We start from the raw sequence: 18826 nt of genomic DNA on the forward strand, positions 1-18826 counted from the left end.
TTTGATTACGATTTTTACTGTTTTGCAAACTTGTTGTTCGAGTTTTTTTCACAAATGATATTCCAAATACATTCATGGTCCATTATGGCTGTTTCTTTCTCAATTAACTTAAATTCTTCGTTTGATTACCATTTGATTCATTACAATTAACGTTCTTTATAATAAATCAGGGTTTAAAAATTCTTTTTGGACTCAAAAATTGAAGCTGTTAAAATATCGGAACTCATTGAAAATAGTTTTTAAAATGGAAAAAAATGAAATATTTGATAACTTGTTTCAATGGTTCAACTCCATTTACTTGTTTTTCATCGTTTTGTATTAAAAAACTAGAAGATGATCAGAAAATGGTTTTGAGAAAAAAAAATTCAGCTAAATTGAATTGAATTTCTTACAGCAAGAGAAAGTATCAGTTAAATATTTCAAATTAAGTAATTCAATAACTAAAAAATTCTTGTTTTTGTCTTTTTCTCTGCGGTTTGGGACTTTTTGTTTACCTCGTTTGAATTGCAGGGTTAACTTTGATAATCTGCAGTTTTAAGACCAGTTTTTGGATAAAATTATTAGCCCTATCAGCCTTTTGAGTTTTCCATCCTATTAATTTCGCGTGTTGCTCAACTTTACCAGATAATATGCTTTCAAGTTTCTTCTTTGATTTAGTTTTCTTTGTTTTCATATGGTCTCTGATTTTGTCTTTTTGCTGGCCTTAACAATGTCTACTCACGGCATTCGTTGGTTTTTTGAGAGGCTGGGAATGACTGTTTTGCTTCAAAAAGGTTTATCTTCAGACTCAATTTCTTTATTCATTTCTTTTTCTAAGCACACTTAGACACAAACGCATCCATACTTACTTCATTTCTTATTTTGGAACGAATCATCTCAAAGTGTGCACTTTTGAAAGTGTGCATTTAAAAAATATATCGCTAAAACGAATTGGGCTGATATCGGAAGGATTGTAAGCATGGTGACAAGAAAGATTCGAGACAAGGAAACATGGAAATATTAGATTTAATTTCTACATAAAAATGTGTTCTTTCTGTTTGTGTACCCGTTAATCATTGAAATCTATTAAGAAAAAGTTTTAAATTTTTATAACAAGTCTTCAAACCCTCTAAAATTTACCCGCTAAAAACACGTTCTAGGTAAGAAAACATTAACGTCAAAGTTAACCTCCAAAGATCTCCAAAGAAAAATGTTTAAATCTCCAAAGAAAAAATGTTTAATGGTATTTTAAAGTCATGCTACTTTGCTGAAATTTTTCGGTTATATTGTTCACTTTTTCAATGATCATTACAGTTTTTTGTATAATCTTGCTGGCTGACTTTCTGAAGCATCATACACGATCATGTTCTGATCTCATCTGGAAAAGCAGCTGTGTCTAAGAACACAAGACAACAAATCTTCTGAGCTTTGGGGAGTTCATTATATGCCATATTTATATGCCAAGTATAAGCATTTCAAAAAAATCCAAACTTTTTGAACAACAGTTTTCACTAAAATATCCAGGCTCTGAATTGTTCAACTTCGAAATATACGTACACCATCTAGAAGTTCTAGAAATTTGTTCCAGAAGTTCTGCAGATAGTTATATAATTTTAGTTCAAATTTTGATGTATTACGTGGGGTCCAAAAACCCAATAACCTATCTATTTTTAGATTAGAACACCCATTTTTTATTAAAATTTTTCACCCAATTTTTATTAAATTATTTATCTAAACACCAATTTGAATAAGTACCAATTAATTGAGATTTTTGGGCATCAATGATTCTTTCTATCATTATTTTTACGCCTCGTTGTTTTGTTGATGCATCGGCTCCTCACGCTGCTGCTCTTGAAAATAAAAATAAAACACCTAATTAATAACAGGATGGTAACTGCAGTTATATTTAAAAAATAACGCTACTGAGAGACCCATTCATACCTCTAAACAACGTTTATCATCATGGCAACTATCGAACATGCAGTTTTTGAATAGAACGTTTTATAATTTCATAAATGAAATGAATTAACGATCAAAGTCTTACTTCAGTTGGTTTTGTCGACTGGCGCGTGTTCAAAACAGTCCCAAACAAAACATTCCGTACTAGCGCAATTTTCCCAGGAAAGAATCTTTATTCTGTTTATTTGGCAAGCAGAGGTAGCAATTTTTATTTTGAAATTGTCTGCAATCCACTACAAATCTATTTACTTGCTTGTATTCCTGTGCCAAACTTATGTTGATAAACACACAAAGTTTATATTGATATTGTAGTTTCACACGCCGGTCATTCCTGGATCATTTCTACATTTTTTGTTCCCCTGTGTTTTTCTTCATTTTCTATTTTTAAAGTTTGTTCCGCAATTTTTTGAGTGTTGCAGTTCTCAGAATGCATTTTTAAAATTAGTTACTGTTAATAAATATATGTGGTTTTTTCCAATGCGTAAATTTTCTGTGATCATTTTGAATCTGTTGTTTGGAAGCTTTTATCAACGCCTCTAGCCTTGTAATGGGTAGCGTATAATAACAAAACACAATGCTCAAAGAGACAACAGTATACAAAATCTTGTTTTATTGTTTTTGGTGAAAAAAAATATTGACTGCGCGATCTGCAGAAGATTTCAGTATTATCTTGAATGAGGATGCTTTGTCTCTGCATTTTTGCTAATTTGTTAATTTTTTCAATACTCTTAAACTATTTTTCAAAATCTCCTCACTTTGTTGCCCTGACAAAGGAAAATAAAACAGCAAGGAAAGCGCAGGAGAGCAGCGGTAGCTAATAAACAAACAACTTATTGCCGAGAGACACCCTTATTAGCTATAAGCAACTTTTTTATAACGGCAAATGGGATCTATTCTGTCCCCCCGAGCTTAGAGAGCATAAATCTTTGATGACCCCAAGCCGCACATGCTATTTTTTACATAGTAACGTGCTATATAACAACATATAATTTGTAACTGGGGTGTGTAAAACACTTGGGGGGGGGGGGGGGGAACAGAATAGATCCGGCAAATGTATCGACAATTCAGTATTAAAATAAAATTTTAGAACTGCTCAACATATCCCTTTAATTTCCTATGAATTGAATTAACGATTAACGTCTTTCTTCGTGTTGGGTTTTTATTTGTGTCCGTACAAAAACATCCCTGACAAAACTGTCCCTACTAGCACAAATATCCCAGGAACAAAAAGTAATATATATGATAATATATATTACTCTTTGTTCGTAGAGAGTTGTGAGTAGAGATATAATAATTGCAGAGAGTTGTGAGTGGTATCATTAGAAAGCCCGTCCAGCGTAGAATATGGAATTAGAAAGATTTTTCCAATTTTCGCTTTTTATAGGGAGTTATCGAGGTTCAAATTTTTGAGAATATTAGACGTGTTTCAGCTGTTTTTATTCACATTTTTGTCTTAATTTTCTTCAATTTTGATGAAATTTGCTCAACTTGCTGACTGTAGTGTTATTGATTTTGTCTTTTACGATAGAGGAGGGTTGCTGAATTGTTCGACCCTAGTTTTTTTTTGCTAGAATTTTGCTCAATTGTCCAAAATTCGACTTTTTTCGGGACCAAATTTGGGACAGAATTTGCTTTTTTAGCCATATGCTTTAAATTTCCTCATAATGATCTCACTGCGGATACTTACTTTTTGACGAAATTCTTGTCAAATCAAGGCACTATGGAGCCCTGATTTGACAAGAAATTCAAATCAGAGCTCAATTAATGACAGATACTATTGACAAAAAACGAGGCCAAACGAGATGATATTACGGTTTCAGAGTTAAGCTCATGGTTTTTAAGGCTCTGACCAAATGTTTCCGTAGAGTTTTTTTTGTTTACTGGAATTTTGCTTTCATTTGTTATATTATTTGTAGCCCAATGACTTATTGTCCAGTCAAAGATAGTTTTAGTTTTTTAGGAGGTATGAACCCAGACACTTCTTTCAGCTGTTATCTAATATCTGTTCTGTCTTTGAATATATTTGTATTAAGCAAATATTGGTTAATTTTCGCACTTTCCCACTGTTTTATCTTATTTCTCTCAACTTCGGACGCAGTGTCATCAGTAAAAACTGGCAAAAACCGATATCTTTTGAGTTATAAATTAATTTCCGTAACGGTTATATGTTCAATTTTTTTATGCTCAACGGTGTTATGTTCAGCGGTTTCAATTTTATTTTTATTTTTGAGCATAATTGCATTTTTTATGAGTTCAATTTGTTTCCTTGTCGAATTATCACATTATTGACAATTCAGATTGAAGGAAAGCATAGTAGGGAAAATGCACAGCGTTCGAAGAAGGCGTATCTGATTCTGTTATTTGTTTTTGTTATATAGTTTATACTTTTTGTGCTGAGACACAGTTATCTCGCAAAATTTTATGGATTTTTTTTGTTTTTGCCTATGTTTGTTTTCTTTCTGTTGTTATACACCATATACCTAATTACGATAGGTCTCCATTGCTTCCCCAGGACGTATAACTCAACCTTGTTAAAGATTTAAATTTACAGCTGTTTGTTTTAATTACTTTAAAATTGAAATAAATTTTTTTTCAACTATATTCTTTTTGTTTTCATTTTCGTGACTATCTAACTCAATCTCACTAATTAGAAGTCATAGAAAGTTTTCGAGATTTCTATACTATTCACTTTCTGGGTTTCATTTTGTTTTCATGTATGCGTAGTATTTTTATAAAGAGCAGTCTTTGATGTTAAAATTTGGAGGAAGTGACAACTTACAGTTCTTGCGGTTAAAATCTCATAACTATAGCGCCTTGGACAGTGTGATATAAAATTGTTTGAAGTTTTGGCTTCTTTAAATATTTGTTATTTTGTGGGGTCGTAACTAAGCCCCTTTGACCCAATTCCTTTCCTGAAGTAACGCAACGTAACTCATCGCTGTTTGTTGAAATCTTAAGTCTGTTATGACTTTTGAAAATATTTATTTTCAAAAACATAATTTGGTTTTTGAGCTTCGTCATTTTCTTAAATAATTTTTTGGTCGATTTGTAGCTCATTCTCTGTAAACACAGGTCACAGCCTGTTTCGATTGGCCCGTTTCGACTATAATTTAATCTCTATAACGGTTTTAGCTTCAAACATTTGTTTCTCGGCTTTGTTACCACTCTTACCACGATATTTGATGAAATATTTGAGATTTTTTATATTTGTACATTTTATTGGATTTTTGTCTTTATTTTTAATTTATAACATTAAATGTAGATTCCATTGGCTTTGCATTTTTGCGCAATTGAACAATGGATAATGACATGTCTCAATTGCTTCCTATGGAGATAAAAATTAACATTTTAAAGATTTCAGTGAAATTAATTTTTTTCAAATTATAAACGAATTTTTGAGCTTCGCACCTCTTTGCTCTTTGTTTGTCGACCTGTTAACCAGTCGCATTGAGGACAGGTCCCCTATTTTTTCTAATGAAGTATAGGTCAAATTGTTTTGCTTAGTTTTTATTTTAATCGAGTTTGATTTGGTTATGATTTTATTTATTATAGACATCGGGTTTGGTTGTAAATAATGTTTGTTTTGTGATATTTATTATTGTCCTTTCTATTAGTCCTATTATCAACAACGTTCAGCGGCACTCTAGGGTTGGCATTATTATATTACATTGGTTGTTTATGGAGCGATATGTATGTTTTTGTTTTTAAATTTTTCTATCTCTTCATCATTTGGTAGGCAATTAAGTCAAGAATGTGGATGAGCGGGGTCGGAACCTTATGTGCGTACGCACATTGCCGAGCCTCCTTGTTGACATTACTGGCTAAATATTCTCCCTATTATACACATTCTTAAAAAACGAAAACTTAATTATTGCTTTCATGTGTTTGAAATAGTTTAATTTAAATCCTAATTTGAGAGCATTTTTTGATTGATTAAAAAAAGATATGAACAAAAGCAATTTGAAAGCAACTCGCTTTATCTCGTTGTTATTTGGGACCGTTTTTTTGGGACTGTGTTCCCGGATGGGGGTGAAGTTTTTGGTCGTCTGGAAGTGTCTTTTCTGGTCACATTTTGACCAACTCATTTAAAAGCTGATGTTTACCTGACAGCATTATTTAATCTAATTGTTCTCAGCCATTAACTGAAGATTCGGAACTGTCATCACCGCTCATTTTGACTGTTGCTTTTCAAAAAAAGTAAGCTTCAAATTATAATTACTATACTTCTGGATAATAAAATGTGTAGAAAAAATGTACAAATCTTGTTTTTTTACACAATCAGTTTAGGTTAATTATTCACAAGCCAATTTTTCGGATTTTCTTAAAAAAGTATTTTTTTCAGAAAAACTATATACAATGATTGAAAATGCTTGAAACTTGAGTTGTCAGATAATATCGCAATGATTGTGATCTTTAAGTTATTTTAATTAGCATTTTAAACCTGAAGTCCACTTTAGAGTATATGAAACAGAACTTTCCGTTTATTAAAGAAAACATCACATGTTTGAAGTTTTTGAAGTGATGAATTTTCTGAGTGTTGGCGGCCATTTTAATTTTGAAGGCGGCAAAAGCATGAAAATATGAAAAGCAATCAGCACATATCGCGAGAGCAGTAATTACTGCTCACCAATTTTGCTCATTGCTGTTTGGATCTTTTCCGTTTGCCCCCCCCCCCCCCCTATTACTCCATGCACAAAGTAAATCATTATGTAAAAATATGGCACGTGCGTCTGGGGGTGTAAATAATACGCATCAACTAAGCTTGGGGAGGGGGGGGGGGCGAACAGGAAAGATCCTGCTTTTTATTTCCTTATACTTCTGCTACCTAAGTATTTTTAGTATAGTCCGGTAACTTCAAGTCCGTTCCAAGTTTAAGTCTGAATCAGTCTAGTCGCAATTAGGCTCAGCATGATTTAGCATCAAAAGAATATGTCAGGTAGCCATTTGAGTTCGTCGGTCTGAAACTTGTCGTTTTTGGAACTTAAGACCCTAGTCAGCGTGGTTTGAGTGAAGGAGGTAGTATTCTCGACCAGCAGAGATTTTTCTCTGTTTGACCACAAACAGTCCAATGGCAACCACGAGAGTCACAAAGGCTGCCAGGGTGAACACAGAAGCCAGGGAGGCAGTCAAGGGCGAGTACTGGCTACTGGGTCCAGTCAATGCATCTGAAATAGTAAAATAATTTTGACAAAAGCTTAATTGCTTCAGAAATATTTTTTATCTGGTGCAAAATGTTGTATAAGCACCAAGCGGAAATATTGTTTTAGTACATTACTTTGAGCTTCCCAAACAACAGTTAGTGTTCAATTTTGGCCAGAAACTCAACGTCTGAACTGGGTACATCCGTCTGAACTATGTGTTTTTGTATTCCTAATTGCAGGAAAAGCTCTTTCAACCGGTCAAAAAATTTCTTAAATTTCTTCTCGACACAACAAAAATGCCTGCAATAGACACATCTTTTTAAAATTTTGGAAAAGTATTAAATTTGGAGGGGGAAATTTTAAATATCAAATTTCTTCAGAAAATTTTGATTAGCAAATTTTAAATTTGGAGGGGGGAATTTTATATTTTAAATTTCTTTAGAAAGTTCTCATTAGAAAAATTTAAATTTGGAGGGGGGATTTTAAATATTAAATTTCTTTAGAAACTTCTCATCGGACAATTTAAAATTTGGAGGGGAAAACACCTGAGTTGAACAAATCTACATACGCGTGAGTTCAAAATCTGACAAGACAACTGTTACTTAATGAGATAGACTTACTTCAGGATTCTGGTAATATACCGATATGGATTCTAGTTGGCATTTTACAAAATGCGTGGTCGAGAAACTTTTTGAAAACTATGTATGAAATCCGATGAATTTTCAAAAATTTTCGCGCAAAAGTTTTACATAATAACGCGCTGCAGTGTGCTGAAACGCTCTGAGCTTTTGTATGAAATGCGCTGAAATTTGCTTAGTTTTCAAAATTTTTAACCCAATATCAAACTCTTCTCATCTTGCATGAGTCTCGGACCCTCCTCTTCTGTTTTTTAACTATCACCAAATCCATTGCTTCCTGACTTTCTTCTTATTCAAATTGATAATATATTAAATAACCTTTTTGTAAATACGCTGAAAATTTCTGAAATGTGCTGAAAATATGCAATAAATGCTCTGAAAATTCAGCGCATGTCTTATATAATTTTTCAGCTTTTATTTGAGCACATTTTTTTTTGTTTTTACAATACTGCTGATTATTAATATAAGATCGAATTAAAAGGAAAAACTTAAGGGACAGAAAAAACCTGCATATTAATACGCTTAAATCCACTGAACCTGTGTAAGAACTGCGTTGCAAGGAGGTGAATTTTTGAGAAAAATGTACAAAAACTTTGGAAGAAAAGCGCTAAAAATATATTGAAATTTATGCAGGAGAAAATGTTCTGAAAATGCAATGAATTTGTTTAAAAAAGGTGTGAATTTGCAATGAAAGTTAACAGTTCTCAAAAATTTAGCTTATTTCCGCAAATTCAGGGGACTTCTTATAAAATCCCAACGCCATATGCGCATTTCGTACAAAAAATGTGCTGAAATGGCGCTGACATCTCGACTCGGGCGCGTGCATGTGTGTGTGTGTGTGTGTGTGTGTGTGTGTGTGTGTGTGTGTGTGTGTGTGTGTGTGTGTATTTGTGTGATAGTGTGTGGGTATGTGTGTGTATGTGTGTGTGTGTTTGTGTGTGTGTATATATATGTATATATGTGTGTGCGTGCGTGTGTGTGTGTGTCTAAGATTGTGAATGAGTGAATGTGTGAGTTTGTTTCTTTGAGTGACTTAATAGATCAGATCCTATTATTTAAAAGATGATTTATTTTCTTTCACGGGATTTATTCTCTCAGGGAAGATCTAGCCCGATGATTCGAGAATTTTTATCGTGTAAGATCTTACGAATTTCTTACAAAGTTGTCGTAAGAGATACTTGTAAGGGGATGTATCTTCTTATCAGATATCATAAGATATTAGCCAGATCTTCTTTAACGGTAAAAAATTGCCCTATCAGATCTTCCGCAATAAAACTTCATCTTATCAGATCTTGCATCAAAAAATTCTGGGGTATTCAGGATCAAACACGATACACAAGATCTATTTTCTTGTAGAGAACCTTGATTTAGGATCCATCTAATATCCATTAAGTTAATTATAGAACAAATTGAACAATAAGTGTAAGTCGACTTAGACTTCATATTCTATAATAAACAAGATAGAACATGAAATTTTTCAAAATTTGACCAACTGTGCTCGGAGATGTCTCGCCGGACCACAACAATTGGCTCTGAAGACACAAATCCAGTCCTCACTTTGCTGTTCGCTCCATCATCATTTGAAAGGGTCTCAAGGGAAGCCAGAGCTCGCTTCTGGCGGGAGCCGCTGCAATCTGTACATTAAAGAGCGCAACATACAAAACTTTTTCATCAAATATACATGACTTCCGTTTTATTCGGCCGGCCTACTATCCGTGGTCCACGTCTGTCTGGCTGATGTTTGTTTTGGTTCACATACTGGTATAGTTTGAGTTCATTAACTCAAGCACACCTTCGATTAGTTTGCAATGAAAAAACAAAATTTGAAAATCGAGACAGTTCTTTAAAAGTTACTCCCCGGAAAATAATTTAGGTTGAAGCTTTGATGTCCTAGATCAAAAACTATGAACAAAGAAACCAACTAAACATCCATTTATTTAAGTATAGGACTACCAAATAATCTGAAAACAAAAAAATTGGTCTGCAATTTTTCTCGATTCTTCATCATTTGTGACTCCCGGAATAATTGCTATCAGCAGAATATTGTTCCAATACAATCGCTACCAAACTTAATTCGATGTCTAAAGAACAGTGCCAATTAAGAAAAATAATTAACTAATAAAATGGTACAGGTTGTCAACAATTTCTTTTATCTATAATTTACGCGATATTATACTTTAAGCTGCTGCTTCCAAGCTACCGAAAATTAGCTTGATTGAAATTTCAGTAAACGGTTATGACATCCGTAAACTTTAGAAGAAAGCAAATAAATCAATTTAAATTCTTACAACAATAAAAAGAAATGTTTGCAAAATATAAACAAAGCAAAAAAACAGCTTATTGCCGGTTGAATGCTCAAATGGTTCAAAACTAAATATCGGCTGTGAATCATGCCACATGTTAAGAAAAGTGATGATTCGCTCGGCAAATTTTCATTGCGACAACAAATCTTAGAGAAGAATAGAACAGTCAATTTATTTCAACAACAATTTTTTTTATTGTAACACTTTTTCTGGTTACAAAGCTCTTTTTCAAATTTGAAATTAGATTTTGGATAGGTGGTTTTAAATTATATATATTTTAATCTTATTTGTATGAGTCAATAGTATGATTTCACACTGGTGGCACTGATTTTCAGCTTTTTCGTAACTGATGATTTTTTTTTCAAACTGCAGATTATACTTACGTTTCTAACCGCGACTGTTCCAGATCTGCAAATACTAGAATTTTTGAAAGGTCTCAACGTGGAAAGTTTAATTATAAATCTTGATTGCCGACAGAAATCAAAGAAGCCCTAATCGTTTGAAAGATGCTTTCTATATCCCTAATGCCAACGCTTTTTAAATATTTGCGTTTGTGTTCAAGTTTTTGGTTTTGAGATGATAGTTGTGCAATATTATCTCAAAGCGCCCAAAAAAAGAATACCAAACAATTGATTGATATTTACCTTGTCATCCACTCAACAATATAGAGACAGAATTAGCGAACAAATGACATAACTGCTAGTTTTAATTTTACCAATATAAATTAGTCAAATTTTTGTTTTTATATGTCAGAATTTTTTGCCTCCAATTCAGCCAAAGAGGCGATAATTCTAGTGAGTTTACCCAGGAGATAATTCACTACTGTGATTTTGACGTGTAATACCATTACTTACACCCGTCTTTGGGGCTATCATTTATATAAAAACAAATCTGCCCAATGTCAGCAATTGAAATTTTGCAATAATGGTATTGTGATGTAAATAAGAGCACAGAAAGCTTTACCCTTACATCTCAATAAATTAGTTGCACTAATCTTTGGGACTATCAATTACATATAACAATAACGCACCAGTTAGAAAAATAAGCGCCACATGACACTGATCAAGCGTGATTCGCTTCTTTTTTTTTTTAAAAAAAGAAATTCAATTAAATGATTCGAAAGGCAGCATAGGGTCTCTCTGAGAAGGTTGCGTTGAGCAAGTAAATAGACAAGCAAGCCAAATTTTGAAAATCAGGTCAATGGACCATATGCACAATTTAAGTACAAGCATTCGGCAAAGTTTTATACACATTAAGGAAGAGTTTCAGATTTAAAGTAACGTCGAGAAAAATTTTACGTTAAAGCCTGAGTTTCTTTTCTCGCTGTATCAAATGACTTCTTTTGCCTCAGACGCACTCAGCCATTCCAAGCACCATGGAGGGCTTTTACTGGCTGGATTTGACATATTTAAAAAATATTGGCTTGATTAGTTGGCTAGCCTCGTAGAAGATGGTGTAGGCAGCAGGTATCAGTTTTGCAAGGTAAGTAACTGTTAAATGAAGCCGAATTTCAAAAATGAGGCCAAGCAAGCCGAAAAACTTTGGGATACCCGTATTTTAAGTTGCCCCTGGTGAGCCAGTGGGCGCGCTTCGCCGCGATAACCGGCCCGCGGTTTCCAGATGACATCCGGATGAGATGCGTGGCCATGGACAGCTGCTCCCTGAAGACCGTACCCACTAAATGTTTAAAAACTGACGTATTTTTGTTTCTTTGGTGCATTGGAATACATTTTGCACTATACCACTATGCGCAGTGTTGAGTTTAACGGTTAATAATGATTTATTTCCGATAGATTACATAACTATTATATAACTGTCGGCTTACTTTTGTCGGTTTAGTTTGCGTTATTCTAACGTGACTTTGAGTCTCATCTAGAATTGCTTTGGCAAGAAACTAACTGATGTCGCATGCGGATGTGTCTTCGGGTGGACACGCGAGTACTTTGCAGTTCAGGAAGACAGTGTTGAGGGAGGTAGAACCAGAGATGTACCATCCGAATGCCTTGAATTTGAAGAACTCCTCGTCCGATTCAGAGCCAGGCAGTCGAGCAAACGTATCATCTGAGGGACACCTTTAGTTAAGAAATAGGATTATAGAAAAAGAATTTGGAGTAATGAATCGAATATTAAAAGACGAAACAAGTACTTTTCAACGATGATCAGCTAGAATCTTGGTATAATATAAAAAAACATCATATAGAAATGAATGCCGAGAAACGCGGGGAGGGGACATAAGAGTGGAGCAGCAATGCGAAGAATTTTTTTTTCATCTTAAGAAAATGCTGAATCTTCTTGAGCCGCAAAGAGAGAAAGATAGATCTCTTTGTGTTGTGTTTGTGAATGTATGTATATGTGTCTGTGTGTGTGCATGTGTGTGTCTGTGTGATTGTGTGTGTATGTGTGCGTATGTATGTCTATATGTGTGCGTGTGTGTATGTGCATGTGTGTGTATGTGTGTGTATGTGTGCGTGTGTGAGTGTGTGTGTGTGTGTGTGTGTGTGTGGTGTGTGAGAGAGAGAGAGAGAGAGAGAGAGAGTGAGTGAGTGAGTGAGAGTGAGTGGGCGCGTATGCCCGGGTTGACCTTTCTTGGCAACCATATCCAAGAACCATATATGATTCCATAGAGGCCATACAAGAAGTTCTTTTCATGAGCGCAAAGATTTGCATGAATTTCTTTTCCGCAAAATGAGGGTTTGCCATTCATGTCTGGGTCAGGTAAATTATATGACTCATCTATCTCAACAAGCAAGGTCACACCTATGGTTCCTGTATGACACCTAGAAAAATATATAATTTTTCAATGGCAAATTCTTAGATCCGCTTTTAGGGTTTTTGACGACAATGTCTGTACATTCAAGCTCTAAGAACACCTTGCTCTGACCACATCGGGTTCACATCTATGGTTCCCGTACGGCAATCAAGAAACCATATGGCAGCCAAGATTTCCATTAAAAAATTTTTAGTTCTGCTTTCAGGGCTTTGAGGACATGGTTTGCACTTGCAAAAACTAAAAACACCTTGCATTGACTTCACTAGGGTCACATCTATGATTTGTGTGTGATATCCCAGAAACCATATATGGCATGCAAAATTTCCATGTTATATATTATATACCCATTTTTGTTGGTTTGTTGAGATGGTGCTGCCCCTACAGCAATTAAAACACATTTATGATCACCCATGGCACCAAGAACCTCTATATCTTCGATTATGGATACCAAGAAACAATAGATTTGATTTTTTTTTTCAAAAAAACTTTTGAACACTTTTTGGTTTATGCAACTGTCAAGTGCCATAATTTAGTGCCTTCTGAGCTCCTGTTTCAAATATTTGTATGGTCAGGTATATAGTTGCCAATTTTTTTATGACGCCATGTCTGGCCTGGATGTGGTTACCAAGTATTATCTATGGTGGTCAACCCGGGTGTGTATGTATGCGTGTGTAAGAGAAGGTGCGTATGTGTATGTGTATGTGTGTGTGTAGGTACGTGTGCTTGTATGTGTGTGTGAGAGAGAGAGTGAGTGAGTTAGTGAGTGAGTTAGAGTGAGTGGGTGCGTATGCCCGCTTTGACCTTTCTTGGGAACCATATCCAAGAACCATATATGATTCCATACAGGCCATACAAGAAGTTCCTTGCGTGAGTGCAAAGATTTTCATGAAATTCTTTCCCGCAAAATGAGGGTTTGGTTTTCATGTCCGGGTCAGTTAATTTATATGACTCATCTATCTGAACAAGCAAGGTCACACCTATGGTTCCTGTATGACATCTAGAAAAATATATAAGTTTTCCATGGCAAATTCTTAGATCCGCTCCGCCTCTAGGGTTTTTGAGGACACTGTCTGTACATTCAAGCTCTAAAAACACCTTACTCTGACCTCATCGTGTTCACATCTATGGTTCCTGTACGGCAATCAAGAAACCATATGGCAGCCCAGATTTCCATAAAAAACTTTTTAGTTGTGCTTTCAGGGCTTTGAGGACATCGTTTGCGCTTCCAAAAATTAAAAAGACCTTGCATTGACCTCATTAGGGTCAAAATAATGATTTCTGTATGGTATCCAAGAAACCATATATGGCATGCAAAATTTCCATGTAAAATATTATTTACTCGTTTTTGTTGGTTTGGAGAGATGGAGCTGCTCCTCCAGCAATTAAAACACATTTATGATCACCCATGGCACCCAGAACCTCTATATCCTTGGATATGGTTACCAAGAAACAATAGACTTGTTTTTTTTTCAAAAAGCTTTTGAACACTTTTTGGTATATGCAACTGTCAAATGCCATAATTCAGTGCCTTCTGATCCCCTGTTTCAAATATTTGTATGATCAGGTATATGGTTGCCAATTTTTGTATGACGCCATATCTGGCCTGGATGTGGTTACCAAGAATTATCTACGGTGGTCAACCCGGGTGTGTATATGTGCGTGTGTAAGAGTGGGTGCGTATGTGTATGTGTGTGTGTGGGTGTGAGTTTGTGCGTATGTGTATGCGTGTGTATGTGTGTAGGTACGTGTGTGTGTGTGTGTGTGTGCGTGTGTGAGTGTGTGTGTGAGAGAGAGAGAGAGAGTGTACGTTTGTGTGTGTATCGGTGTGTCTGTTTGTGTTTGTATGTGTTTGTGTATCTGTATGTGTGTGTGTTTTTGTGTGTGTATGAGCATTGTGTGTGACAGATCCAAAGACAAAAGAATCATTAATTCAATCTATGTCTTACTTGTTTGCCGACAGAACGTATCGTGTAGGTGAAGTGTAATCTGCAGTCTGTGTAGCCCAACAGTCAGTAGTTATGAGAGTGTAGTCATGAGTCACTTCAGGTTCAAATGACACCTTCACATACACCTCGTCGTCCAACTGTGCAGTCGCAGCATCTGGACTGAAAAGATTCAGATTCCAGCAAATTAAAGTAAGAAATCTCATTTAATTAGTCAAGAACCAAAAAACAGTTCATCTCCTTGCCTACTATTTTTTTTTCTAATTTCGCGTAAGAGAAGGTAAAAATTTTTAAAAATTTCTTGGGAATTATTGCCTTATCTTTATTTTTAAAATGATTTTGAAATGTGCATTGCAAAATAATATTAACAATAAAGATAAGGCAAAAATTTTCCTAGAAGTTTTTCTTAAAAATTTTTACCATCTCTTACGCGAAACTAGAAAAAAATAGTAGGCATGGAAATGAGCTGCTTTATGGTTCTTGACTAATTAAATCAGATTTTTTTTTTACTTTAAATTGCTCAAAAAAATTGGTGAAAAAAAATTATGAAATGAAATTAAGTTATGGTACAATTTTTTTTGAAAACTATAACGGAAATATGGCTCTAAAAATGCTCCGCAGAAGAAATTTTTGCCATAATTTGTAAATAATGGAGCAGAACAAACTTATTCTCCAATTGTCTAATGTTGTTGAATTGAAATATTATATTTTGCAAAACATTTTAGGCAAATTATATCATTTTGTCAGTTGAATCAACTGTATCCCAATTGACTCTTTAAGTAAATGTCAAAATTGAACTAGTTAGAATAGAGTTCGACTTAAACATACACACAAAAAATCTTCTAAAATAAGTTTCCATCTTGCAAGATTTGTTGTTCCTGCATGATAAAGTTTTGTCTTGCAAAATTTTACTAAAAAGCCATACCCAATCTGGGTAGTTCAAGACAAAATTTTGCTTTCGTCTTCTGTTATACGAAGCTAGGTTTCGGATTTTTTATAGTCGCTCTCTTTTGCAGAATAACTTTAATGAGGACATTTATGATTTGTACAGCAGTCTCATCTCCTTGGTTCCTCATCCCCTACTAACTATACTTAATGTTCTTTTACATGATACTAAAAATTTGCAAATAAGCTGGTGGTTTAGGTACGTTCTGATTGGTCAATGAAATGCTTGCGTACATTACGAACGTCTACCGGTACCAAAATTTGCGAGTAATATTACTCGTTTTTTAACCAGATTTCGTTTTTCCAAAAAGTTAATACATTGTATATTGATATTCGAGTCAGTGTCTCTCACTTTTGGGCTGGAATTTGAACAATGAAGAAATGAAGAAATGCTTTTCATCGCAAAATATGTTTGACGGAAGCGCCATCCGCAATGATTCGTGTTATTAAATTTCACATTATTTAGAACTGCACGTCGAACTTTCACGGAGTGTAAGTAATTAATACTTTTAGAAGAAACCGCATGCGCTTTTAAGTGAGCAGACCTAAAATACACCGAAGCAAACAAGGAGCATAAATTAAGCTTCGTAATAATCCCTCATTTTTGTTTTGAAGAGCGCTTATCTAAATTGTCTGATAATCGCTTCCTTTCAAAATGAACTAAAATTTTGTGCAACCTTTTAAGTATGCAACCTTTTAAAACTAAGAATTACAGAATCAATTGAAAATTGAGCAGTTTCAATCATTGCGCCGCGAAACCCACATTTTGATCGATAAATTTTTTCCAATTCCTCAGTAGCTCTTAATCACGTGTCAACTAGACACAAAGCAAGGGAAATCTAATTTGTATACAATTGCATCAGCTGCCTTCATAATCATTATCAGTCTGCTGGTTCTCAAGCAAATTTGGTTTCTAAATAGGATTTTATGTAAATTTTCATATCAATTCGAGAAATCAATTTTGAGGCTAACCGAAAATGTTGTCATTGGTTAACGCAAAAGCCCCAAACCAGTGTAATTTCCGTGAAAAAAAAAACGTGTATTGCAGAGAAATTTTGGTACAAAAAGTGAGGAAAAAATGTTGAGCAATTTTTAATAACGCCAAAACGATTATGATTTTTTTAAACCTACTTGAAGAATGTTGTAAAGGTAGAACTCTGCGCTATCTGCATCTTGTAGGAGAATTCCTGAGTTGCCTTCACTTCTTTAGGATCCTCGCCCACAACCGAGAAGGAGGAGTGGACGTTGCCCTCTGAGTCGTAGTAGCAGAAAGCAGTGGCCTCCCAGAGACCAGCTCTGCTGATCTGAATTCCACTGCCGTTAATAACTTCTTCCGATTGGCCATCTCTCTCTTGAGTTATCACTTGGTAGTACACAGAGCTGTGGTTGAAGCCGGGGTCTGAAACAATAAAAAGTCATGATATTAAAAAAATAATTTCGATTGGGTGATTATTTATCTGTTTTAAAAAAAATGAGAAAAACTGAAAAATAACGATATCTAAACTCACGATCTCTGCCGGTAAATTTTTTTTTTAATGGAGATTGATTTTATCTGCAAAAAATTACAAACAGCACATACTTTTGCCACACACAAATTTTGAACTCGCTAAAAATTACCGATTTTTGAATAGCTCAGATGTAAAAACACACCACCCTAGTGTAGACCTGGAACTATGAAAAGAACGTCCTCGACCGATTTTCGGTATGAAAAGAATTTGTCTGGACTTTAACTGATGGCCTCGACTTTGGCTGGAACTAAAACAACCGTCCTCGATTTTGGCTAGACAATAAAAATGTGTCCTTGAATTTGGCTGGATATTAAACATTAATTCAATATTTGCCCCCCCACCTGGAATTAATAGGTCTTTTCATAAATTCCAGTTCTCGACTAGGGCAGAGTACTATCATCTACCCAAAGACACACAATTCCCTCTATGCCATTTGTTTACCTTATTTTGAAAAGGGTTACTTTTTTTACCTTATATTCATCTTGAATAGCCGGCGTGAAACCTATTTGGTCCAGAAGAATTTTGACTGTGCGGTACCATTGTGTTTAAGTATACTCTTTTGATGTCCATTTTTTTCAACTTGGCCTCTTGTTCTCTACGAGTTGCCAAACGTTCTCTTTCACAATGACTTGTATTCTAATTTCATTGCATCATACCAAATTTTTTCAAGACCATAGTTTTCAAGTTATCTACAGAATATTATTGCTGTAAAATTGTTTTTAAAACTGGTTTATTTTTGAGTTTTTCTGGTATTTGTTGTTGTTTGTGGTTCTTTGACTCAGTCTCTTTAATGAGAGGTCTCAATGATATACTATGGAAAAATACGTGAATCTATCCAATACTTTCCAGTTGAAACTTATTTAATGTTAGTACTTTACAAGTTTTGTGGTTTCAAAAACATCAATGGTTTTCGCAGCTTGTTACCTATTCTCATGAGGGATAAGTCCCTATCTGCTTTGTAGTGAACGAAAACTTATTTTTGTTTAGATCAGGCTTCATCTGACGCTATTATGTTATTAAGTACTTTTTAAAATTAAATAAACATTGAGTTTTCGCGGCTTTTAATAATTGTCCTTTTTGTTGTATCTTGTGGTTTTTCTGGTCTTGTAGTAATATCAACGGCAGATCACGTTGACCCATTTATGCGGAAGCTTTTAATTCACGTAATGGTATTTTTTACAGGCCTTTTATGACACATTCACATATATTTTTTAGAAGAGTATGCAGATAGTTGAAAGTTTCCTAGCTCTTTCTCATTCGGTAGAGAACAATCAAAATTGTGGATAACATGAATAACCTAAGGAAAAACAAATTAGGTTTAAAAACTGTATTTGGCTAGTGCGAATGCAGAGACGAATCCCGTAATCGAAGTTCTCTATTAGAATTGATGGTTGACAACAATGGCAAAGACAGAAAATTAGGCCCATATTTAATAAACAAAGTACTGCACTGCTAAATGCCAAAGTACGGCTCCGGTCGTCCTTGATCTTTTACATCATTAAAAGATCAAGGATCATTATTTCACACACAACAAAATGAATAGTTGGAGACAAAGGTCGTATGAATGGAACCTTTTAGCTTCTTGTTACATTCACTCACTAGAGCTCCACTAACTATTGACTCCTCAAGCAATATCCACT

General features: G+C 34.7%; 1 protein-coding gene across 1 annotated transcript in view; it reads right to left on the minus strand.

The window, feature by feature from the left end:
- Window positions 1-6721: 6721 nt before the first annotated feature.
- The window catches only part of LOC142344758 (uncharacterized), a 49490-nt gene continuing 37385 nt past the window's right edge, over window positions 6722-18826 (minus strand). The window contains exons 7-11 of the mRNA XM_075396663.1: window positions 16810-17077; window positions 14737-14895; window positions 11920-12092; window positions 9211-9351; window positions 6722-7103 (exon numbers count right to left, since the gene is read on the minus strand). Of these exons, the coding sequence (XP_075252778.1) occupies window positions 6928-7103; window positions 9211-9351; window positions 11920-12092; window positions 14737-14895; window positions 16810-17077 (917 nt within the window). The 3' untranslated portion in view covers window positions 6722-6927. The remainder of the gene's footprint in view (window positions 7104-9210; window positions 9352-11919; window positions 12093-14736; window positions 14896-16809; window positions 17078-18826) is intronic.

This window comes from Convolutriloba macropyga, chromosome 1, assembly GCF_964194025.1.
Source record: "Convolutriloba macropyga chromosome 1, txConMacr16.3, whole genome shotgun sequence".
In the NCBI taxonomy this organism is placed as follows: domain Eukaryota; kingdom Metazoa; phylum Xenacoelomorpha; order Acoela; family Convolutidae; genus Convolutriloba; species Convolutriloba macropyga.